This window comes from Leptodactylus fuscus, chromosome 3, assembly GCF_031893055.1.
Source record: "Leptodactylus fuscus isolate aLepFus1 chromosome 3, aLepFus1.hap2, whole genome shotgun sequence".
Lineage (NCBI taxonomy): Eukaryota > Metazoa > Chordata > Amphibia > Anura > Leptodactylidae > Leptodactylus > Leptodactylus fuscus.
This window is the reverse complement of record NC_134267.1, coordinates 6,155,591-6,181,246: the sequence shown is the minus strand read 5'-3', so window position 1 is coordinate 6,181,246 and position 25,656 is coordinate 6,155,591. Positions and strand designations below refer to the sequence as shown.

At 40.9% G+C, this 25,656-nt stretch overlaps 1 protein-coding gene across 20 annotated transcripts in view; it reads right to left on the bottom strand.

Moving 5' to 3' along the window:
* Positions 1-25,656, bottom strand: part of NRXN1 (neurexin 1) — a 1,231,735-nt gene that overhangs the window by 57,316 nt on the left and 1,148,763 nt on the right. Inside the window, exon 1 of one of the 20 annotated variants that reach the window (XM_075267001.1) lies at positions 2,251-2,718. The exons of 18 other annotated variants lie outside the window; for them this stretch is intronic. In XM_075267001.1, the coding sequence (XP_075123102.1) occupies positions 2,251-2,283 (33 nt within the window). In that variant the 5' untranslated portion in view covers positions 2,284-2,718. Of the gene's footprint in view, positions 1-2,250; positions 2,719-25,656 lie in introns of those variants that run through there. One more of the 20 variants, XM_075267002.1, reaches the window with a different exon arrangement.

Sequence of the window (25,656 nt, the reverse complement as noted above, 5' to 3'; positions counted from 1 at the left end):
ATCCCGATCCCAATTGCTCAACCGTATTAATGATATATACATGAATTGGGTTGAGCCGATCTTGAGATAACCTCCGACCTTGATCCCGCCAGAAAGGATCGGGATCGGATTTCCGATCGCGATCATGAAATTTACTCGATTGCCGATTGGAATCCAATCTTTTCCAATCCCGATCGCTCAACCCTACTGCTGACCTCTTATTGTAATGGTCCCTGGGCCAATTGAAGGATCTTCTGATACTCCTGACGTACATTGCTTATACCGAGTGAATACAACATCAGCAAATCTAATATATACTTTAAAAACAAATGATGTCTACTATATATACAACATCAAATACAAGCTCAGTCAGACAGTGTGTACCTAAGTTGGTTAAAAAGTAGTAACAAAATAAGTTATCATACCTATGTCTTAAATGGGAATCATTTTTTTTTCCAGTGCCAACACCCAATGTATTGACCAGGATTTGTGAAAATTTTCAACAAAGGAGTAGACTGTCATCTCCAAACATGGTGCCATCTATCTCTTTCCTTTGGAGCTCACAGAAATGGTTGGCCTGTGGTGTGCAAATGTCGCTAAATGAAAGTAACAAAGAGGTCCCTCCGGTCAGACCTTCAGAAAATCATAGATTTGAGAAGTCTGAGGTTTAATAAGCATGACGTTAAAACATGAAAAATTTTGGTAAAATTGTAAAATTTCGAGTAGATCAAAAACAACTTTGTTAAAATCTCGAATACGTTATTTTTTGTTTCAGTAACAACGCCATCGCCTACGTTATTCACCTATTTTAGATTCAGTGCCATGCTCAACCTTTTCATAAGAATGTCAAGGAAAACTATACATCATTCCCGTACAGCTCATGGTTTATACATCAAAGTCCATTTGCACAATTTGTTCTGCAATTTTTTTTCTGCTTCATGTTCACGTATGTGAACTAGATAACGCTTTCATTGTTACCATGAGGGACGTATTAAAGTCTATTTCAGCACTCAGTTTTCTATGAATAAACTATAGACATCATCAAAAACTAAAGATACACTCAGCGATCCAATATGTTTATCTTTAGATGTTTTTTTTTTTAGATTATTTTTTAGTTTAACGTCCTTTTCTTTCAAAAAGATGTAAAAAAAGGAGGTCACATTGGATATAGAAAAAAATAGGTCATTACATAACAGCAGATGCATTATGTAGATATCAGCAGTGAGAAAGAGAAAACCTTTGTTATAGTCTGCATTCCGTAAAATAAAAAAAACACATGTATCATAAATCAGAACAATGCAAAGAATTATATTTAGTATTAAAAAATAATATAATTAAAAATATATGAAATAAAAAATAAAACTAGATTAAAAAATATATCAAACAAAAAAATAAATAAAAAAATATATCAAATAAAAATAAAAATATAAATTAAAAAATGTATCAAATAAAAATATAAATTTAAAAAATATGTCAAATAAAAAATAAATATTAAAAAATATATAAAATAAAAAATATAAATTAAAAAAATATATCAAATAAAAAATAAAATAAAAATATATAAATTAAAAAAATATATCAAATAAAAATAATGAAATATAAAAATAAGGAATGAGCTTATTTAGTTAGAATCATCGTAATAGTTACATTGTTTATAAAAATTACATGTGTACTTTTTGCTTTGCATGCTCCATCTTATTTGCTAGAATTCTGCATTAGCAATAAACCGGCATCATGCACAAGAATCGACGGTCACAATGAACAAAAAAAAAAAAAAAGATGCTGTCGTGGTCAAGGATTAAGACGTTTCCACCCCCCAATAATTAGATTACCATTGCAGGCTGTCTATCACATGCTCGGAGCAGCGCTAGATCGTGTTTTCACTGGTGCTGTCATTTACTGTACAGTGCTGTAGCAGACATGCTGGAAAACCCTGAACACAGCCACACTCACGCTGCCAGGACCGAGACAAAAAAAAAATCCTTCTCGCTACACGAGACCGAGAAGGAAGACACATAAAACATTCCATAGGTGACCACGCAACATGCAAAATAGGTGCCTTTAATATGAATGCCATGCAATCTCACCGCGAAGGGATAAACAACAAAGAAAAAAAAATTAATTCTAAAAATAAAATTTGTGCAATTCGGTGAACCAGTTTCTCCCACCCCCTTATATTCTGTTTTACTTGTAAAACGAATGACACGTTCACACCCTCCATGCTGCAGTGCTCAGCCTGTGCTGGGTCACGGCTGTGATAGAAGTAGCTACCTGAAAGGTTTCACAGTGCCATCTCATATCCATGTCTGCCTGGCTACCCTGCGTGCTTATAGCTTTTTTTCTTAATTCTTAATGGAAATCCTAGGAAATTTAGTCCATCCTCTGAAATCAATACTGGTGACAGAGAAGCTCCCTGACTCAGTGGGAGATCAAGATGATAAATTGCCTGCGCATCAGCTTGGCCTATCAGTGCCCCGCACACAGATTGGCGAGGAAAAAAGACACACACAAAAAAGGCTTCATCCGTCACGTGTCAGGGAGAAGCCAATGGCTGACACGTTGCTGCAAGAAGCGATGCTGCAGTTTGTTGAACAGGGGAGAAGTGGAGCACACAGCAGTCATGTGCTGAGCTACAGAATCCTGGCAGCGAGCGAGCAGCGTCCTCCGTGCACAGCGCCTGCTCCTGTGATTACACTTGGAAGGAAGCCATTATCCTACCACAGGTTTCCATCTAAATGCCAGGGAATCAAAAGCCTAATACATGGCAGTGTTCTCTCTTTATTATATTTTTTTATATATTTTTTTTTTTTTCAGTGGGATGTTGATTATTTCAATTCTTTCATCTGATTCGGAATTCGCAGCCTAAAGCCTGACAATTAACATACTGATCACTTCACGGCGCTGCCTCCGATGTACCTAAGTGCAATTATAAATGTATTCCCAGGTTAATGGATGCTAATTTTTCTAAGTCATGTAATTTCACAAGACATTTCTGTATGGCAATTACACAGCATTAATTCAATACATTAATATTCTGGTTTCAAGCAAAGATTGATTGTTTGGCCGCGTACACGTTTAGACATAATTGCTGTTTTGCAGGGACGTTTAAAGAAACCTTAAGATGAAAAGTAATAACATGGTAATAACGTGTCTCGTAATTGTGCTTATATTTATAGTACTAAGGGTGTAGTTACATCTGCACTGGAGCCTCCATAGCAGATTCCGCATCCTGCTGCGCCATTGTGAGTGGTGTAAGGTTGAGCGATCGGAAAAGATCAGATTCCGATCGGCGATCGGGCAAATGTCGGGATCGGCTGGAAATCGAATTTTGAAATCTCAAGATCGGCTCAACCCTAAAAGTGACTTTTCCCATAGAGAAGCATTGACTAGGGTTGAACGATTGGGTTCGGAAAAGATCGGATTCCGATCGTGATCGAGCAAATTTCACAATCGCGTCGGGATCAATTGGAAAATGATCGGAAATTGGATTTTAAAAATCAAACCTGAAATCTCATGATCGGCTCAACCCTAGTGCAGTGGAATCTTTGACACAATGCAGTTGGTGTCCATCTTTGATGGATCTGGTACTTTAGAGATGAGCAAACTGGTTCCTAATAAACCGGGTTCATTAAGAATGTTTCAAAAATCTTAGGTTCAGCAAAAACACGATTTTGGGGGTTCGTCACCCATGAGACAACGAAGTGGCTTCTTACATAAGAAAAAAATAATAAACAATTAGAGCAACCTTCCCTCCTCTCTCATGGACTCATGTCTGGTGCTCCATTGTGGGCATCTTCAGTCCTCTTTCAGCCTCTTGAGTGATGTCATTGGCCCAATATCTTGACACTTTTATCAAAAGGGTTATGATGTTGTTGTCTTATGTAATCTCTGAGGTCCAATCATTGCCCTAAGAAGCCCCAGAACCTCTGACATCACCAGGAGGCAGAAAAGGGCCTAAGAGGAATGCAATGGAGTACTAGACACAACAACCGAGCCCAGGAGACGCGAGGGAAGGAGGGAATGACTGTTTCAGAGATGAGCAAGTAGTATTTGATCAAGTACCTACTTCTATTTGCAGTAAAGATTCGATTCAGAACCAGTATTGATTGGACGAATGATATACAGTGTATAGCATTCGGCCAATCAACGCTGTTTCTGCAGCAGGTTCTTCTTTGTTAGTCAGGAGAGCTGGCAGCTTTCGGTTATGCGGGAGCTGACTTTTTCTAATAGGAATGCATTGACCAGCATTGATTGGCTGAATGCTATACAGTGTACAGCATTCGGCCAATCAACACTGGTTCTGCTGGAGGCTCGTCTGTGAGGAGGCGGAGTCACAGCAGTCTCTATTGTGGTCCGATCTTAGACTCTGCCTTGTCACAGACAAGCCTCCGGCAGAACCGGCGTTGATTGGCCGAATGCTGTACACTGTATAGCATTCAGGAAATCATCGCTGGTTCTGCAGGAGGGATGCTGCAATACTATCCTGTGGGTCTATAATTTTCCCCGCGCTGTGTCCTACTCCTTCCACTTTGCTTGTAGCGCTGGTTCACATTAGCGCTCGCCTCCCGTCCGGAAGGAGTCTGCAGGAGGACCCCCCGAATGGAATATCAGCGCAACTACAAGCAGTACACTATAATAGGGTCCATGTGCTTGCCATGCACTGCCCGCACAAATCATTTGTGCAGGCAGTGCGCTGCAAGCACACAGACCCAGTTATAGTCGATGGGGTCCGTGCGCTTTAATTGCACAGCGCTCCTCCTTAACACTCCTCAGCTGCACAGCGCTCCTGCTAAACACTCTCCTCCTGCTACTTGTGGACTTGGTGACTCTTCTTTAGTCGAATAGTGGTTTCTCCTCAAACGAGCATTTTTTCCCATAGACTATAATGAGATTTGATATTCAATCGAGTAGTCGAATATTGAGGCTCTACTCGAAACGAATATGGAATCTTGAATATTTTACTACTCACTCATCTCTACTGTTTATTATTTCTGCACTTCCCCGGACCTCACTGATTCTAACCTTGGGTCTGACAAGACCCCATGGTACAACAAACAGCACTACCAATTTGGACCCGAAAAAAGTTCCTTCTGAAATTAAATTGGTGGGTAAATGCCATGAATATTCAAAAAATGAATATCGTGGGGTTCGTCTATCTATACATAAGTAATTTTCATCATTCTTCTCCAACATAGAAATAACTTCAAGATGTGATTGCAACTGAGAAATTTGCTCACTGAACACTAAGGAGTTGATTCATTATGGCTTGTGCACCAGAAAACTGACATACAAGCTACAAAAGTTGTCAGAATGCTTGTGCGAAAGTTGTGATTTTTTAAATTTTCAGGTTAAATTAGATTTATGGGAGTTTTCTTACCTAAATGATGTAAAAAAAAATCTACACAAGTGAAGAGCTGGTGTATTTCTGTACTGGCACCTAGACTCAGAAGATGTAACTCATTTATGATGAGGCGTGTACCTTGCCATAAATTAGGCGCACACTCCATCAGGGCAGGGACAGTCTTGATAAATCAGCCCCTATTTCTCTTGACGCCTCCATACATCCATGTTGAGCTTGGCCAGGCAAGCATGTGTTCTAAATGGGGAGTGGGGAGTGAAGCCCCTCTGGCAGCAACTCATCTCCCCAGGGAACAAAAACATCGGACATGTTGATACTCAACAGTATCATTATTTTTGCCTAAACATCTGCTATCGGGAGAAAGTTGGGAAATCCATAAAGATATTAGATGTGCGTAGCCACCTGTTCGCAAATACGGTGAACATCACAGATCTACATGCTAGAGAGGCTTTAGTTCTTCAGCACAATAGTCAGAATTATTTTTTAAGAAACCTGGTCTTCTAAGCAGTCAGACTGTAAACCGTTTGTGGTTTAGAATGACATTTATGATGCCTAACTTTACCGTGCAGCGTACACGTTCTCATTCAATTTTACTCAAGTGGAGCTTCAAAAACCTATTTTCTCAGACCCTTCAGCTGAATAAAGTCGGTTGTGTCTAGTAATATTGCTCGGCTATCTAGAGGTCAGTAGAAATAGTTGAACTTTGTAGAATAACAATTCCATTATTGGACACCCTATAATTAAAATCCCTACAAAATCGTCATCTACTATGGATGGAGGCCTCTCCAATAGTAGTAGACGTCGGAGAAGAATTGGATTGAGCAGTTGGATTCTAACATACTGAATCCTCTTCTTCTCGAGAGTTCTTCTCGGGAGATAATCCACCACAAGTGGTATCTGGCAGCAGCTTCCTCCCCTCCCCATAGTGACAACATAGACACCCTTAACTGAAGCCGAAGATGTATTTGTACAGGAGGATCAGGTAGAATGGCGGCCAGCCAAAGACTCATTCACTTGGCAGCTATTTTGTATGGAACCACTTTGACCTCCCAACCCCCATATGGCATTTTGTTTGTTGCAGAATAAACCCATCACAAAATAGAAGTTCAGAACAACCAAATAAACCAATATATTCCATTTTAGATTCTTTTTCCAGGGAAGGGGAACGTGCACTTGTAGATTTCACAATTGCAACCTGTTTAGTAATATTTTCGGCCTTGTCTCTCCACTATGAGTTGATACTCTATGAGAAGCCACGTCACCGTCTATTCATCCATCTTTTATTTCATCAGGATATTAATTATATTTATTTCAGTAACTCCTAAAGATGTGAAGAGGAATGAAAAATCATTAGACTGAATAGACTCTCGTAGAGGAGAGGCCACGTGCTCTCAATAGCTGCATGTACAATGATACATTGTATCATCTTTCATACTGTCATTCGTGTGTAGCAGTAATTATTCTAAAATGAATATTTTATACAATGACATCAGGCTGGAAAGACATTAGTCCTATGTGATGGCTTCAATGTGACATCTTCCATTCTTCTCACCTTAATTTATAGTGTTTAAAGGAGTATTCCTGAAATGTAATGTTAACCCACTATCCACTGGATTGATCTGGGTCTTACCACTGATCATGAGAATGGTGGTCCCCTGTATGTCCATATAAATGGAGCAGTTGCTCTTCCATGCAAGATCATGGCTGCTCCATTCACTCTTATGGGACTTCCAAATTCAGTGCCCCACTATCCCTAAAATGAGCAGCAGTGCGAATACTCAACCTGTCGCTCCATTCAGAAGGGGAATAAAACCCTCATTCTCAGATCTACGAGTTTCGACCCCACCAGCTACTCTCCACTAACATAGTAATCAGGACTCTGGGGTGTATATTAGTAACTGAGATTATACAGTGCAGGGAATATACTGGTGCGCCTTATTACTCTCCTGATACTGTAAAGACCTCATGTTTTGGGTGGCAAATATGAGAATAAGCCAATTAAATAACAATAAGCCTAATTCTTATGTCAATCAGAGGCCATGCAAAGAGTCAAGCTTCATCTTTGGATTTCTGCTGTATAAAACACATGTTGGAAAATATTCCATTGTGTAAGTATATATATAATTTTTTTTTGATGACCATTTTGGAAATTTTGCTAGATGGGGCCAACAAAAGTCTCAACATTTTATATCAAAGTGTTGTTGAATGGAGTTTTAATGAATGGAATTTTATTTGCTGAAACAGCGACTCTCTTGTTCATGGCCCATTTCTGGCATTGCATCTTGTCTCCATGTATGTGCACACACAATGGAGAAGTTTCTTGGTTAAAGCTACCCCTTGGCTGATGATTCAGGAGAACAATGGCCTTTTAACCAATGAACGTTTCTTTCACTAGTAATGGAGGCAGTTATTGGTTACCAAAAAGGGTCGGAGAGTGAGTGGAGAGGACAATTCTCTGTACCTACCACTTCTAGGACTTCTCCTCCCTCTTGTGTACCAACTAGGTTTGAGAGATCGGGATGGGAAAAGATTGGATTCCGATCGGCGATCGAGTAAATTTCACAATATCGATCGGAATTCCGATCCCGATCTCGAGGTCAGAGGTTATCTCAAGATCGGCTCAACTCTATTCATGTATATATCATGGATAGGGTTGAGCGATGGGGAAAGATCAGATCCCGATTGGCGATCCAGCAAATTTCATGATCGCGATTGGGATCGGCTGGAAAATGATCGGAAACGGATTTTATAAATCGATCCTGAAATCTCAAGATCGGCTCAACCCTAGTACCAATGAAGACCAGGGAAGAAGAAAGGACTCCCCGGACCCAGTACCTATTAGAATAATAGTGTGTGACACAGGGGACACTATAGTGTTCTGTACCTAGGGGGCATAATAATGCATGGAGCATACGTGCAATATACTGTGAGGGAATTATACTGTTTTGGGTCATGGGCAGTTTTTGTATACGAGGGCACTTCGTGGACACTATAATGTCCACTACCTGCCATAGGTACCCTGCAGCAAGTTATCCAATCTGTGATACCCCCACCCCAATTTTCTCCCTACAATGCATGTCAGGGCCCCCACATCACCCAGTCTCCATACTAGTGAAGGTAGCTGAACTGTGATATTAGGTGCAGCCTAAGAGTGGGGCTATTTGTGCCCATAAAACAGACCCTTCTGTCCTTATCAGGAGCAAGTCCTTTTATTTCACATGCTACAATCCTCTTTTGATTCCTGCTCGCCCATGACAGCCATCAATGACATTTACATGAACATCCATCTCTTTGATTCCTGTCAACAACCACAAGGGCGAAGACATGGAAGTAACGGCAAACATGTGCCCACATATCCAAATAATCTCCTCTTCTATTATTGTCACGTAACATCGGATGCGATGAGGCATTTACATAGAACACAATGTTATGGAAATTATCAGCGCAACCTACAAATACAAAGTTACTTACGAGATGCAAGCGATTGCCTGCTTTAACCGCTTGCTGTATTCATCCTACGAGCACTAAATTATGAGTTTCTATCTTATCTCTATTGCTGTTTTTTCTCCGGCAAAGAGTTTATTCTGACTTAAATGCATTGAGTTGTTCAAAATAAATTGAGAAAATCACCAACTTGTAGGTGGAGCGCTTAACGCCGAAGGTTGGTGGAACGCGATAACTAATTTGACATGAATGAATTACAATGAAGGCGCCGGGTGTTGGAAGATAGGTTCCATTATCTTTTGATGCGCTATGTTTTTTTCAAAATAACCCAGTGACAGATTATTAATATTCATTCTTCAAAGTACAAATCGACTTACAGAACAAATTAGCAATAACTTTGATTTCTGCGGTTTCATAGACTTATAGACTAGCTAATAGGCAGCGCTTGTCAAGTTACATCCAGCCATGCAGAACATCTGCTGAACGCTGCAGAAAAACAATTTGAGGAATTAGTTCGTATTCTTCCCCGCGCTAGCCATTCAATTCTCTTGGTCACAGTCTTTCTAAGCCTCTGAAAACAGATTTATCCATAGGATATGTGCCGCAAAGAGACACAATGCTTGCCAATCAACCCGCGCATGTGTGGCGCGAATTACGTGGACTCATGTTTATGCAAAAATGTAGATGGGAGTTTGTTAATCGGAATAAGAAGTAAGCCGGGCTTTATTGATGAGGAACGTCATTGAGATGGTTCTCCAGAAGTTTTACCCGATCTTTAGAGAAACTTATAGAAACTGGGTCTAGAATTATATGGAGATTGCAAGACAAAAATAGTTTCATGCAGATCGGATCTTTAGTTCCAATAAAATATACTTAAATCTTACATTTTAGAGAACACGCACTTTATTTTAAGGGCTAGTTCATACGGGGCACGGGACCATGTATTTTGGTCCTGATTTTGATGTGGGAAACCGTGTTAAAATAGGACCAAAATGCACCTGCCGCAACAGTCGTGGCTTCCTGCTCCGGAGTAGTCCGGAAGATGCTGTCGCGAGGCGGACGCTGGAATCCTCCTGAAGAAAGGGCAGCTTGCTACTTTTTTCCAGTGAGCTGGAACATACTACTCACGGAAAAAAGGAAGCAAACGGTCTACATAGACCTCTATTGTGGGGGGGGGTGGATTCTGAGGTGGATTCGGTGTCATATTCCACCCCCAAGCACAACCTTTCGAAAAATAGCCCTCTATAGGGAACTTCCTTCCAAAAGTTTTCCTTTTTTCATCAAGACGAACATATTATCAGTGGCATAACTTGAGGGGGTGCAGAGGGTGAGTCGCACCGGGGCTCAGGAGACTTAGGGGGCCCATAAGCACTGGCATCAGTATTGAGATTGCAGCTTCCATCTGGCCCATAAGCCAAGGAGACCCACAGATTACCCGAACCACACTAAGGGTGACTGAACTCCTTAGCACCCATAAACATCACTATCAAGAATTCACTGTAGGGATGAGGTAGGGGGCCCCGGAAAAAATATTGCACCAGGACCCACAAGACTGCATATTAGCATATTTCATCCCCAGAATTCCTAGTAGATCATGTATGGTTTGTAATCTTGGCGAAACCTCCCAAGAATTGCCTTTTTGGGGTTTAGATGGCTTGGAACCTTGATTTGTTTCAGGTCAAACACGATTGGATAGAGCTGGAAGTGAAATTATTATACCATGGATGTAAAAAATGAAAAACCTTTATATTCACCTCTCTTGGGTCTCCTTGAACTCTTTCATGACCCAGGCTCACCGCTAAGTCCTGTGATTGGGCCTCAGTGGTGACATGAGAACAGTGAGCAATGTGACCGCTATGACCCAGTCACAGGCCTCAGCGATGACCATGGTTGCAGGAGTGTGACGCGAGGAGGCTCAAAAAACTGAGTATAAATGTTTTTTGGGATTTTTTTTTTAAACCTTCCCTTCACCCCAGAGTATTGTAATTTACCACAAGGTATGTCGCCACCACCATTTTGTTCATCTGAGATTAATCTCAAATTGTTTGGTTTAGTTACATTTTTGGAATATTCTGGTCAAACCCAATTGGCTCATCTCAATCTGTAAGACGCTACACATCACAAGGTGGCCGGCAAAGACAATGTCTTCTTAATGCAATAAAGTATCCCAATAACATACATCATTGATCGGTGCTGTCACTCTGAGCAGTTTGGTGTTTTAATTTATCCAAATCTGTTAAGCCATTCCAAAGCTATAAGCCCTGTTAGTATTTATGTAAATTAGGGTATACTAGACAAGTGGGCGGTAACACTGTGGTTTCTATTCTATGTAGTGTTATTGCCCCATTGGCTCATATACCTTCATTTGCATCAAAACTAGAAGGGCTTATACCTTTGGAATGGCTGAATAGATTTAGATGAACGAAACACCAAAATGCTCATGGTGACAGCGTCAATTGGATGATCTACGTCATTAGGCTTTACAGACTTGGTGAACGGGTCCTTTTTAATCAGATTATGTAATTGCTCCAATGATACAAAGGCAATAATAGCAGAGTACATTAACATTAATGAGAAGACTGAATGACACAATGTATACAGATTACGTTCAATGTGCCTAAATATACTGTAGGATGGTCATGTAGGTTACGCAAGATGTTGGGTGACAGTCTTTTATCTGTAAATGTACATGTAATTGGGTTTTACCTCTTTATTAATCACGCCGCATAAGAATGGATAATGATGGGTAATTATGTCGGGTTGGATTTAGCAGCCCATGTTAAAAGATTTAAAGAATAACATGTGCAAGTCGTTCCACGAGTCGCTATACGCCTGACAACAGAACAATTAGTTGCGTCATTCTTCTAGGATTTCTTCTTTCGGACCATTTAAAGTTATTTGTGAATTTTAGAACAATTACCACCTGGTTATGTGGATTTTAACTATTTCACAAAGCTAGGAATGGTATATAAGAAAGCAACATGGGAAGAAAAGTTCTACTACATCGACTTTAGAGCGGAGCTACGCATCTACTTTGTAAAACTTAAAGGGGGTTTCTAACCTTTAGAAATGATGGCATATTATATACTAGCATATGTTATCTGTTCCTGGTCATAAAGGGTCCAACTGGCAAGACCCACCAATGATCTTCAATTAATGGAAAAGGTATCCTAAGTAGAGATGAGCGAACAGTAAAATGTTCGAGGTTCGATATTCGCTTCGAGTAGCCCCTCAATATTCGGCTACTCGAATCGAATATCGAACCCTATTATACTCTATGGGGGAAATGCTCGTTTCAGGGGTAGGCAACGTTCGATCAAATTATATTTACCAAGTCTATGAGTGAGGGTCTGGCTGGATCCTCCGAGAAGTCTTCTCCTTACAGCGTCCTCGCGGCATTTTCGGGCTCTGAATTCACTCTGCCAGGCATCGGGCCTGGGCAGAGCCGACTGCGCATGCCCACACTACAAGCAGACATGCGCAGTCAGCTCTGCCCAGGTCCGATCCCTGGAAGAGTGAATGAAGAGCCAGAAGACGCTGCGGGGAAGCTGCAAGGAGAAGACTTCTAAAGGTAGGAGAAGAACCAGCATTGATTGGCCGACTGTATAGCATTCGGCCAATCAATGCTGGTTCTGCATTGAACTTTTACATTCGAATAGCGAGTGGTACTCGATCGAGTATGAGTATTTCGAATACTGTAGTATTCAATCGAATACCTACTCGATCGAGTACTACTCGCTCATCTCTAATCCTAAGAGATGCTATAAATGGCTAATAAATGTCATCCCACCTCTGACACCCACCCTGAACCTCTGTTCCATCTGGCACCCCGGCCCAAAAGAAATGGAGACATGGATACCTTTGTGCATAATTTTATGGGGGTCAACATCTGCCACCAGAAACAATAGGGGTTAGTGGACCTCCACTCTGGGGATAGGGTCTACATGTTGCTCAGTGAGTGGATCCGCCCACAGCTCTCCTAAGCTCAAAATGAGCAAGATTAACAAAACTACAGCTACAGATATAGCAAAGTTTAACAAAGGTATCACGTTGCAGCAAGTTATCCTGCTGCAGAAAATCAAGTTACGCTTTGATACGTCTGTAAACTGAACCTTTTCCCACAAATCTATATATCAATCTGCTCAGCTCCTCTCCTCTATACCCGTTGCCTGCAGATCAAACTGCATGTACAATGTGACGGGCTTCTTCTAAATAATGCAAAATTTGGTATCACTAGCTCCGTTGTTTTGCCAGGATCGATAAACGGCTCAAATCCTTAAAAACATGTCATAAAGGCAACACAAAAACATACAAAAGAATAGAAATTCTATTATATACCGCATGGAATAAGCTCTTGGTAAGGAAAATCGTTCATTTCCGTAGAAAATGGATTTAAATGAATTCAAATTTTCTGAATTTTTTTTTAAAAACATCAGCGAGTCTTTCCCGCTTTAGTTATCTTTGGGATTTTGCAGTCCTTAAACTTTCTATTTGAGGAGGTCATGAAATAATTGAACTGACTGAAATGTCTCCACTTTAGTAATAAAAAATACATTAAACTGTAATCCTTACTTGGATTTTTTCCTAGATTTTTTAAAAGCGATGACTTTGGTTCCCATAGGTGAATTCTGTTTCTCTATATCTACATCAAACAGTCTTGAGGATCCTGGAGCCTCTAGAAATTACATGATTACTTGTTGACCTATAGGATTAGCAGCTGCCATGCTGTCTTTTGTAGTTAGAGGAGCGCAAGTCTGGATGACAGTCAAATTCTCATTTAATTAATTTCGTCTTCGAGCCTCTGCTCGCACACTTAGCTCATACCGAGAACCTTCCCGACCACGTCTAGGATGTGGTGCACCAAGGGACCAAGTGTCCTCTCTTTCCTTCCTAGGCAATGTTCATAGAAGGAACAAGGATAAATTTAGTTTAGAAGCTGTACCAGGTGTCCTCAGAGCTTGCTTGAAATATGTACATATGCATGTCAAACCGGATGATGTACTTGAGCGTGCTAAGAGGAAAGGAGCATAAATCATTGTCAAAGGCTTCTCTTGCCCTTTTCTTGAAGGAAGGATTTTCTTAGAGGAAGATTTTCTTTTTGTGGTAAACAATTGAGCTATTTCTATATTAAATAATCTGAAACATCTTAAAGGAACCGTAAACTAAGAAAGTGCAGCCAAAAATGAAAGTAAGTCTGTCATTAGAATCCAGCATATCACTCCAGTCCTACAGATAGATAGGTTACTGTCACCAGAACCAGCATTTCACCCCAGCCCTGCAGATAGATAGGTTACTGTCACCAGAACCAACATATCACCCCAGCCCTGCAGATAGATAGGTTACTGTCACCAGAACCAGCATATCACCCCAGCCCTGCAGATAGATAGGTTACTGTCACCAGAACCAGCATATCACCCCAGCCCTGCAGATAGATAGGTTACTGTCACCAGAACCAGCATATCACCCCAGCCCTGCAGATAGATAGGTTACTGTCACCAGAACCAGCATATCACCCCAGCCCTGCAGATAGATAGGTTACTGTCACCAGAACCAGCATATCACCCCAGCCCTGCAGATAGATAGGTTATAGTGTCACCAGACCAGCATATCACCTCAGCCCTGCAGATAGATAGGTTACTGTCACCAGACCCAGCATATCACCTCAGCCCTGCAGATAGATAGGTTACTGTCACCAGAACCAGCATATCACCTCAGCCCTGCAGATAGATAGGTTACTGTCACCAGAACCAGCATATCACCCCAGCCCTGCAGATAGATAGGTTACTGTCACCAGACCCAGCATATCACCCCAGCCCTGCAGATAGATAGGTTACTGTCACCAGAGCCAGCATATCACCCCAGCCCTGCAGATAGATAGGTTACTGTTACCAGAACCAGCATATCACCCCAGCCCTGCAGATAGATAGGTTACTGTCACCAGACCCAGCATATCACCTCAGCCCTGCAGATAGATAGGTTACTGTCACCAGAACCAGCATATCACCCCAGTCCTACAGATAGATAGGTTACTGTCACCAGAACCAGCATATCACCCCAGCCCTGCAGATAGATAGGTTACTGTCACCAGACCCAGCATATCACCTCAGCCCTGCAGATAGATAGGTTACTGTCACCAGAACCAGCATATCACCCCAGCCCTGCAGATAGATAGGTTACTGTCACCAGACCCAGCATATCACCCCAGCCCTGCAGATAGATAGGTTACTGTCACCAGAGCCAGCATATCACCCCAGCCCTGCAGATAGATAGGTTACTGTCACCAGAACCAGCATATCACCCCAGCCCTGCAGATAGATAGGTTACTGTCACCAGAACCAGCATATCACCCCAGCCCTGCAGATAGATAGGTTACTGTCACCAGAGCCAGCATATCACCCCAGCCCTGCAGATAGATAGGTTACTGTCACCAGACCCAGCATATCACCCCAGCCCTGCAGATAGATAGGTTACTGTCACCAGAGCCAGCATATCACCCCAGCCCTGCAGATAGATAGGTTACTGTCACCAGAACCAGCATATCACTCCAGCCCTGCAGATAGATAGGTTACTGTCACCAGAGCCAGCATATCACCCCAGCCCTGCAGATAGATAGGTTACTGTCACCAGACCCAGCATATCACCCCAGCCCTGCAGATAGATAGGTTACTGTCACCAGAACCAGCATATCACCCCAGCCCTGCAGATAGATAGGTTAGTGTCACCAGTCTTTAGCAAACTTTAATTCACATAGTTACATAGTAGATGAAGTTGGATGAAGACATCAGTCCATCAAGACCGACCTACAACCCTACAATGCCCTACAGCGTTGATCCAGAGGAAGGTAAAACTCCCCATGAGGCTCTTGCCAATTGCCCCATTTCAGGGGGAAAAAACCCCTTCCCGATTCCAACTAGACACTTTGCGAATATCATCTCTTTCACAGCCTTTTCAATAAATGTTGTTCTTTTCCTCTGAGTTAGCAGAAAGTTCAGGTAAACTTTTCCACGTATTGCTCACCCCGTATCACTTCTAGATGTGTTTCCTGATAATTCTGCAGAGTTACGTGATTCACTTTTATGTAAATGAATGACAGATTGTAATAAAACTGAAGTCAGATACATCACAATGTGAATCCAAACTATTATCTTGTATTGTATTATCCACCTCCAAAGATTATTGACTGCAATGTGCGGTATCTGATGAGAACAATACACCGCACGAATGCCCCCTCCCCAGTGAACTTTAAATAGTTTGATTGATGGCTATCGGCGTGAATTCCTGAAGCAGCAATCACAAGCGGTCTGCAGGTGCACATAATTCTGTCAAATGTCTTCTACCATTTCATTTCCCCAGTGATTGAGGACATGTACGGCATATTTATTAATATTCTGCTTCCAGTAAGTGGTATACATGTATAAGTATTACCCACTAATCTACAGAACATATCTTATTACATTGTATGGTTGGACCTTTAAGTTGCTCTTTTGCAAATGTATTATCATGGAAGGTTCCTGAATAAGAATGCCACAAACAAGTTTGGCTTCTCATTTCTATAAGCATTGCTCCATTCCAAGAACAAATGTTTTTGTTTTGTATTTTTTTCGATCCGACCTCCCAAGTTAAAGATTTTTCTAGCACAATTAAATTTTTTAGCAATGATATACAATATCCAAAAACAATCACCTTCTGCTGCCATTTCATCCCATACTGGGTCCCACTGGTCCCTACTTCATGGTCCCATCTTGGTTCACAGGAAAGGACAACTCAGCCAATCCTGGAGGTGTGTGATCACTGCAGCCAATGACCAAGGAATGAGTAGTCATTTCAAGAAATTTTCTGCTGTGTCCAGGAAATAAAGACCATTTGGAACCTGATAAATGGGGATTAATTTGATACTAAATTTATCCTGCCAAAAAACGGGGATTGATTTGCTACAAATTTTATCTTGCAGTTTACTGGGTCCCCATTGGTCCCAATTTCTTGTTTCCAAATTTCCATCTTGACACCCAGGAGATGCCTACTCAGTCAATCCTACATGAGGCGAGTCACCACTGCGGCCAATAAAGGCAAAGTGATAATTTCAAGGAATTTTCCGCTGTGTCCAGACAGGACCTGAAAGTAGAGACCATCCATGACCCAATAAGTGGGGACTGATGTGCTACAAATTTTATCCTGCTACTTACTGGATCCCTTCTGGTCTATATTTCCTGGTCCTATGTTGACACGCCGGTAATACCTACTCACCATGGGACTATTCACGTGACTATTTTATTTAAACAAGTTGTTAAAAAACAGGATTACTGATTTTGTCTTTTTTGATGGTTCCTTCGATTAACTCAAGCCTATGATGATGGATCCATGAAAATGGAAACCCCGTGGATGCAAAATGGTTGTGAAAAATGTCCTTCCTTCTGCTATTTTCCATCACTTTTGTTTGAGCCTTAGGTAAGGTCACAAGTGGCAGAACTTTTCAGTGGCGAATCTTGTAATTCCATGCAAATGTCACCTGTATTTTGCCGTGGATTTCTCTATGGACTCAGCATTGTTTTCAACCCTATACAATCACGGCAGGAAATCTGCAACATTTTTGCTAATAATTGAGAATTAAACAGGTTAAAAAATTTGCATTAACCTCATCTTTTTGTCTAGATTTTTCCGTTACTTGTAGATGACATATAGATGATACTTTTGCACTATACAGTAGGGTTGGCCCAATCTTGAGACTTTCGATCATAGTCGAGCTGATCCCGATTGCAAAATTTGCTCGGGATCCGATCTTTCCCAATCCCGATCGCTCAACCCTACTATACAGTCATTTGTTGGGGATATTTTTGTGTGGATTATGCAGAAACCACAGTAAATAATCTACAGCTAATACCCTAAGCTGGAAGGATACCAATCTTAGATCTCATGTCCGCATCCATGTGAAATCCATGTTATTCATGGACAGCACGAAACCCTGCTCATTTGTGGGTGGCGTGCTGTCCATTGTTGGGGGTTCAATATGGGCGGAAATAGAAATGGCAACCTATAAAGTCTCCCGGAAGACGTTCCCCTTTAGCTCTCAATCAGCGCGGTTAGAGATGAATAAGCGCAGCACAGACGGTGCGCTACATCAAAATCCACAAGATTAATAACAAATTACACATCTCAACTAATATTGTATTTAAATGGAGTGATGGATCTGTGTAAATGTGGCGAAGCTGCTGACTGGATAATTGGAACGCGTCTCGTGATTAGTTAATGACTTCAGGTTGCTGACTGGTTCTTTGTTATCACCGCTCTGAAATATTACATTAAAAATGAATGACAAGACAAATCAATTCATTTACCTTGGAAAGATGCAAGTTCTAGGATGTCTGTGGATTCAGGAATCCAGAGTGAAATAAATGAAGGCAACGTTCACCTTCCTCTTATATTTTTGAATGTTTTTTATTTGTAGGGGCCTCATCTAAGCGAAATGGATAAGTGATGGGAAAATGCAAGAACATACTATATCAAGATAAGAACTTTCTGAAGTTGTCTGGACTTGCTACGGGCCGAAGAGCCATATAATGAAAACCAAAGACCAGAGCATAGAGTGCAAATCCAAAGAAACCAACATAACGTGCATTGCATACACCTTGGACAATCACACCAAAGGTCCAACTTTTTGGTGGCTTTGTAACCTAGTCATCATGACACAGTGCCGGTCGGGACTCTTTCCTTGGATTTATGTTGAGTCTGTGAATGATTCGTCCGACCCACGGACTAGCTGGAATCTGTTTCTTTATGTAAAATGAAAACCATCTATCTCATATTGTGTAGGTTCCCCTTGAGTTGCCAAAATAGATCTGACCTGTTGAGACAGTATATCACTATATTCCACTGGATACGTTACAGGTTCCAAAAGGAGCCAAAATGACACAAACAGATTAAAGATACACTTATCCAGGATATTGTTTTTTCTTCCAAACCTGAGTGCTGCCTTTTTTCTACTATATATATATATATATATATATATATATATATATATATATATATATTAGATAGATAGATAGATAGATAGAAGATAGATATATAGGAGATAGATAGATAGATAGATAGATAGATAGATAGGAGATAGATAGATAGATAGATAGATAGATCGGAGATAGATGATAGATAGATAGATAGATAGATAGATAGATAGATAGATAGATAGATGATAGATAGATAGGAGATAGATAGATAGATAGATAGATAGATAGATAGATAGATAGAAGATAGATATATAGGAGATAGATAGATAGATAGATAGATAGATAGATAGGAGATAGATAGATAGGAGATAGATAGATAGATAGATAGATAGATAGATAGATAGGAGATAGATAGATAGATAGATAGATAGATAGATAGATAGGAGATAGATAGATAGGAGATAGATAGGAGATAGATAGATAGATAGATAGATAGATAGATAGATAGATAGGAGATAGATAGATAGATAGATAGATAGATAGATAGATAGGAGATAGATAGATAGATAGATAGATAGATAGGAGATAGATAGATAGATAGATAGATAGATAGATAGATAGATAGATACTGTAACTGACATGAAGGTACATAAATAAATCAGATTAAAACATAAAAACACAATACGGAAATGAAAAATCTGACATGTTCTTAAATTTTCCTGCCATGTTTCTGTCATTCTAGAGCAATGAATAGATAAAGACGTGCAGGGCAGATTGATATCAGATAAGGGAATACAACAGAGAATGTGCCCGCGTTCCAGTGTTAAAATGAGATTCTTACAAGCTTTGCTATGGAGTCAGTTGTTGCTTGAGGCTGGCGACTGATGATTCTACAACGCGTTCATTACAAGACTCCACTCTGAGATATAAAAGCAACAAGACGTCTTCTCCCGAGCACAAGGATTCCGCACTTATAGCGCCGATACTTTATCTCATATATCATTTATTAAGCCTGTTTATGTAGATATTATTCTGCTGTAAAAGCCGGGACATCATTTGAGATTGTCGCAGCGGATTTGGAGCTGTAATGAATTTGAGAATGTAGTTATACTAAAGTATTGTCCTTATAAGACGCACAAGAACGCTTCAGTACTTCATGTTTTATTGAGTGCAGGGAAGATATTTTATACAATTACAGTAAACACTTGTAATATTGCTTAATAGAAAGGAGCTACCTTGGTTTTTAAAAGAGAGGTTGATAGGATTGTCTGGGGAAACAGCGCCACACTTGTGTGCAGGTTGTGTATAGAATTACAGCTCTAAATCATTTAAGGAAATTTGGCTAATCTTTAATTCTAGAGACAGCGCAACCCATGGCTACCTTTCTAGTGCTACATAACTTGCTTATGACTTTTGATGTCATACATCCCAGGTTAATGTCCATTTGCCACTGTATGTGAGTAAGGAAGGGATTAGTTCTGCAAATGGTGGAATCCAGGGCAGATCCTGGGAGTGAGAGGAGGCAGGAGGCATCTGGGCCTGTCCTGAGATAGTGAGAGTCTGGTGAGATGGTGAGACTGTACTGTGTTATTTTGTTTGTTTGTGTGGTTGGTAGTAAGCCACATATATAGTTAGCTTCATTCTGTTTATGTTAGCGCTCGGACGAGCAGGGTTTTGTTTCACATTCTTTTGCCTGAGGTTTCGGGTGTATTTTACTTATTTTGTACCTGATGTGAAGGATTATTTATTTTGTTGTTTTTTGCACCAGATCTTGTGTCCCTGCTCTGACTGTTTGGGTCCACACCACTGCTGCGTCTGAGCTACCTTCCCCACAATATATATAATATATAATGGATACATATATATACATACATTCTTCTAAAATGTGAAAATAATCTGAATATGACACACTGTATGGCAATTGCTAACTTGCACTGGATACTGTCAAGGCTTGCAGCGATGAGACTGCCCCGCATGGCGGTTTATTAGCTAATTACCCATGGAAATGAACATACAGTGGGTGGAGAACTAGAGCAGCAGCTTTTGAAGCCTGCTGGTATTAGAACTAAAAGTGCCAGCATGCCTGCCAGCAATAAATGAGAAACAGATTAAAGCAAGGTTAGATTATGAGCAGCCAGACTAAGCGCCCAGTATGATTTATTAGCAAAGCTACGCTACAGCTCAGCCATTAGAAAACAGCCTTTGAATATCTCTGACACAATCTGGTAAGATCGCTTGTAGTTCATCTGCAGATTCTCTGGTCTTTGCATCATTTTGTCATGTAATTCAGATATAACAGACCATGGCCTCAATGGAGGTCCCTGCACATTACAGTCTCATTTATTCCTATGGCACCGGTGAAGCTGAAGGTTCAGTATGTTCATTGGGAACACTTTCTGATGTACGGCACATGCTGGTGACGTACATGTGCTATAATAACACTGTGATACCATCAAAAAAGTATATTGTGCATAAAAAACTATCTTGTATGTAGCACGAAGACTCATCTTTCTGTCCAATGGTTACACCAATGTCACTCCCACCCACAAGCTCTCCGTGATCCTACACCGCCCCATAAAACATCTCCTACCTCATCATTGCCCACCACATTACCCATGCTCTACACAAACCAAACCTCATATTTTGGTCTCCAAGACTTCTCAATACCATCCATTTTCCATACGCCATTTTAGGTTGACTGCATACACGTATACCACCTAGTGATTGTCTCATACATCTTTGTGTCCTATTTTGATTGCAATGGTCTAGAATGGGCTAGACCACTGTTCCCAAATGGACCCCAAGAACGGAAATGCCAACACTAGTGGGAACCTAATATAAGAGATGGATTCACCATTGCACTGAGCCGAGTAAGAGATGTCTAGACCACTGTAGTGAGCAACGTAAGAGATGTCTAGACTATGGTTGAGCCGACCTTGACTTTTCAGGATCGATTTTGAAATCCGATTTCCAATCATTTTTCATTCGAACACGATTTTGATCCCAATTCCGATCCCAATGCAAGTCAATGGGATTTTTTTGCTAATCGGAAATCGGATTTTAAAATCAATCCTATTCACTATACAGCATGGAATCTAACAATTGAACACTTTAATTGTTAGAATCCACAGTGTAGTGATTTTTTTTAATCACTAAGTAGCTACTTAGTCCCCTCTGGCGTCCACTTACCTGCAGAGATGGCTGGTCCGGTGCTCAGTGTTCTCGTTCTTCTTCGCCTCGCTGCCCCCGCCTCCCAGGTTAGGAGAATGTGGGCGGGTACTGGGAGGGGAGACGTTACGTCTCCCCACCCTGTACCCGCCCACACTCTCCTAAGCCACAAGCCCCGCCTTCTTCCTAGCTCTTTAACACTAATCTAGTAGGTGGGGGCAGCGAGGCGAAGAAGAACGAGAACACCGGCATCAAACCAGCCATCTCTGCAGATAAGTAGCTACTAGAGATGTTAGCTAGTCTCCCATTAGAATGAATGGACGCAGCCGGCGCAGGGGGTTAACACTGTGTGCCAGCTGCTTCCATTCATTCCTATTGAACTGCAGCGGAGCCTTCACACTGAGTATACACTCCGCTCAGAATGAGCGGAGAGTGTATACTCAGTGTGAAGGCTAATATTGTTAGCTTTTCCCAAAATGCTTGGCCAGTAGCAAAGCATTGTGGGAAATAATCACCGATCTCGATCCCACCTAAGAAGATCGTGTTCGGAATTCCGATCGCGATCGTGAAATTTTCTCGATCGCCAATCGGAATCCGATCTTTTCCTAGTCTAGACCACTGTACTAACCAAAGTAAAAGATTTCTAGACCACTTTATTGAGCAACGTAAGAGATGGATAGGTCATATCTAAACCATTGTACCAAGCTAAGTGTGAGATATCTCGACCATAGCACCAAGCACGCACTTCTTACATTTTGTGTCCTCTAGTTTCTTTATATTGTATAGACTCATGAACAGGGTCCTCACTCCTATTATTTATTACTTTTGGTTTTTTTACTCCTTAACACCTGATTTATACAGTTCTGCAGGATATGTTGAACCCCCACCCTGTACATATATACACATATATAGCACTCCTTTGCCATTATACAATACATTGGAGTTTCTTAGAATTTAAGGCTCATTTACACTATTACAAATCTCACCTTTAAGCTTACAGGATATAGAAAATAGATGAGTTCACATTAGTACATCACAGGATAGACCGCTCCTGTATTCGAGAGATGCCGAGTTTACTGTTAACGAAAGGCATTCCTCCCTGTATCTGCTCTCCTTCCACCCCCACCCCAGTGTATTTTACCTCTTCTATCTGATTGAACTGAAGTGGCCATCCTAGCAATATTTATCAGCTGAACTCATTGGTGAGTATTCCAATCCCCGACAATGCCAGGTTGCTATGGAAACTCGGTACTCAAGAAGCGCTAACCCATCTGGCTGTTTAGACAACTATCGTGAGCCGGCACCGAACTATATGCCAGAATGATATGGGAATAGGGACAGGTTTCCCATGTGGCACCTCGATCTGAAAAGAAAGGAAGAGAGTTGGAAAACAGGCAGTTCTACGCTTACCCTAATCCCTTATGCTCCAGGAGTTAAAAACAAAATAAAAACCAAACCTATTTTTTGTGACTGCCTCGTGTATTTAGAAGGTTAGAATTCCACTTGTAAACTAAGACCTTAATTACCTCTTACTGAAAAGAAGAAGACGGGAAGGGGTTAAACCATTCTCTCCAATGGTTTAACCCCTTCCTGTCTGAAATTCCTAGAAGACTGCTGGGAAAAAGAAGTTCTATGTTTCCAATAATTTTCGAATAATAGTTTTCCAAGACCTAAATTTCTGTTACAATGACTCAGAATGTGAAAAAGAAACAAAACAGAAGTCATTCTTATCTCGATGATCCCGCACAACATTGTCTTCTGGCCTTTACTTCCTGATCCCTCTCGAGACACAGAACAAACACACAGCCAACCCTTTTTGGCCAGTGATTGACTAACCTGCCACCAAATGAGGGGAAGATGAGAACCCAAGGACTATTATACCCCTTTATCACCCCACCTAACCATCCACCCACCCCACCCATACCCACATGTCCCAAACAAGAACAAAGAGACCCCAAGGACTACTGTACCTCCAAACCACCCACCCCACATACTCCGCCACCCCGTCCCCCACCACCAAACCCAACCCCAACCCCAACAAAGCCTTTTGACTAGGGTTGAGCGATTGGTATCGGGAAAGATCAGATCCTGATCAGTGAACGAGCAAATTTCACAATCGGGATCGGCTGGAAAATGGTCAAAAATCGCATTTAGAAATCTCAAGATCGGCTCAACCTTACTGTATATATAATATACAATTAATGTTGAGCAATCAGAATCGGGTAAGATCGGATCCCAATCGGCGATCGAGCAAATTTCACAATCGGGATCGGCTGGAAAATGATTGGAAATCGGATTTTAAAATCGATCCTGAAATCACAAAATCGGCTCAACCCCACTTTTGACTTGCCTTGACTAAACTTGGCTTTTCTTTGAGTGTCAAGAGGGACCAAGACGTCAGGGACAGTCGAAGCATTGGAATGGGAGTGACAGGAATTGGTGAGAAATTTTTTGTTTTATGTATTTTTTCCCAAAAATTTACCTTATAAAATCATCTATAAAATTGAGTCTATAGCTGTTTTTGAATGCCCAAGAACAAAGGTACACGTACTTGAAGATATATCTCTTGACCAACAACCAGCAAAAATTTCACGTCAACCCTCACGCCACTAAATTTCTTTGACAACAACAAGACTTGATCTGTAATGCAAACAAATGCGCATCAAAGCATAAATGTATCAAAGAAACACAATCGTATTACCCTCGTTGTCCTCGGGGACCATCTAATGAGAGAGACTTTCAAAGCAAACTGAAACTTAAACTGTAATAAATGGGAGTCATCATTGACATGCATAGTTATCAGGCTTTTAACAACTCCGAGCTTGCACTTTGTGAGTTATTTGAAACAATTTTAGATGCCAATCAATAAAACTGACTTTTAAGAGTAACAAGAATGTGAATTAAGAGGACACTTTCAGCTTCCGTATAAGTTAGTGTCAATAAATGAGTCAATTTTATACGCCCGTCCTCTCCTTTGAGGTGTGATAAAGTGTTTGATGAGGACAATAAGAAACTGGATGACAAGCTCGACACTAGTGGATACAATTACCCCCTTATGTGCTTCTGGTACCACTGCATCAGCACTCATCATTTTCTGTCTTTCCTTCTCGAATTTACTCATGTAGAAGTCTCCGAGCTACTTTTCAGCACAGCAGGCAGTAAGCCTTCCCTAATTACCACCATAGAGACCCAGATGCTTTTGTCAGCTTCTCAAGCAAAGGAGAAATAGATTACGTGAAGACAAACTAACCCAAGGATCTCAAATAGTCCATAAAATAGAGAAGAAATTGCTCTGATGTCTTTGCCATTATCTAAGCGGCATTGATAACTGTAATTGCAACTATAATGTTGTATTTAGGAAAAATTCTATCAAAATATTGACAAAACCGTACATTTGTTTAGACGTTTGGGCCGGGTTCACACATGAGTGAGCGGCAACACTTTGGAAAAAAATACTGTTTGACATATATTTCTTGTGAGATAGAAATAAGACTGGGTTTATGTCACATTTGGGCATTTCGTTTGTTTGATAGGTCCACGGACCGTATGTCGGAGACATATGCAACTGTATGTGTTTAGACTTGCATAATTCTGTGATTGACTCCCCAAAAAATGGATGTAGTTGTATTGGAAAACATAGTCAACATCAGAGTCGATGATATGCTGACATATACTATTATACTGGTCAATGTTAAGGGGTAAAAATCGCCTAAAAATTGTGTAAATGGGGATCATATTTTGTCTATCAACCCATTGACTCTGGAG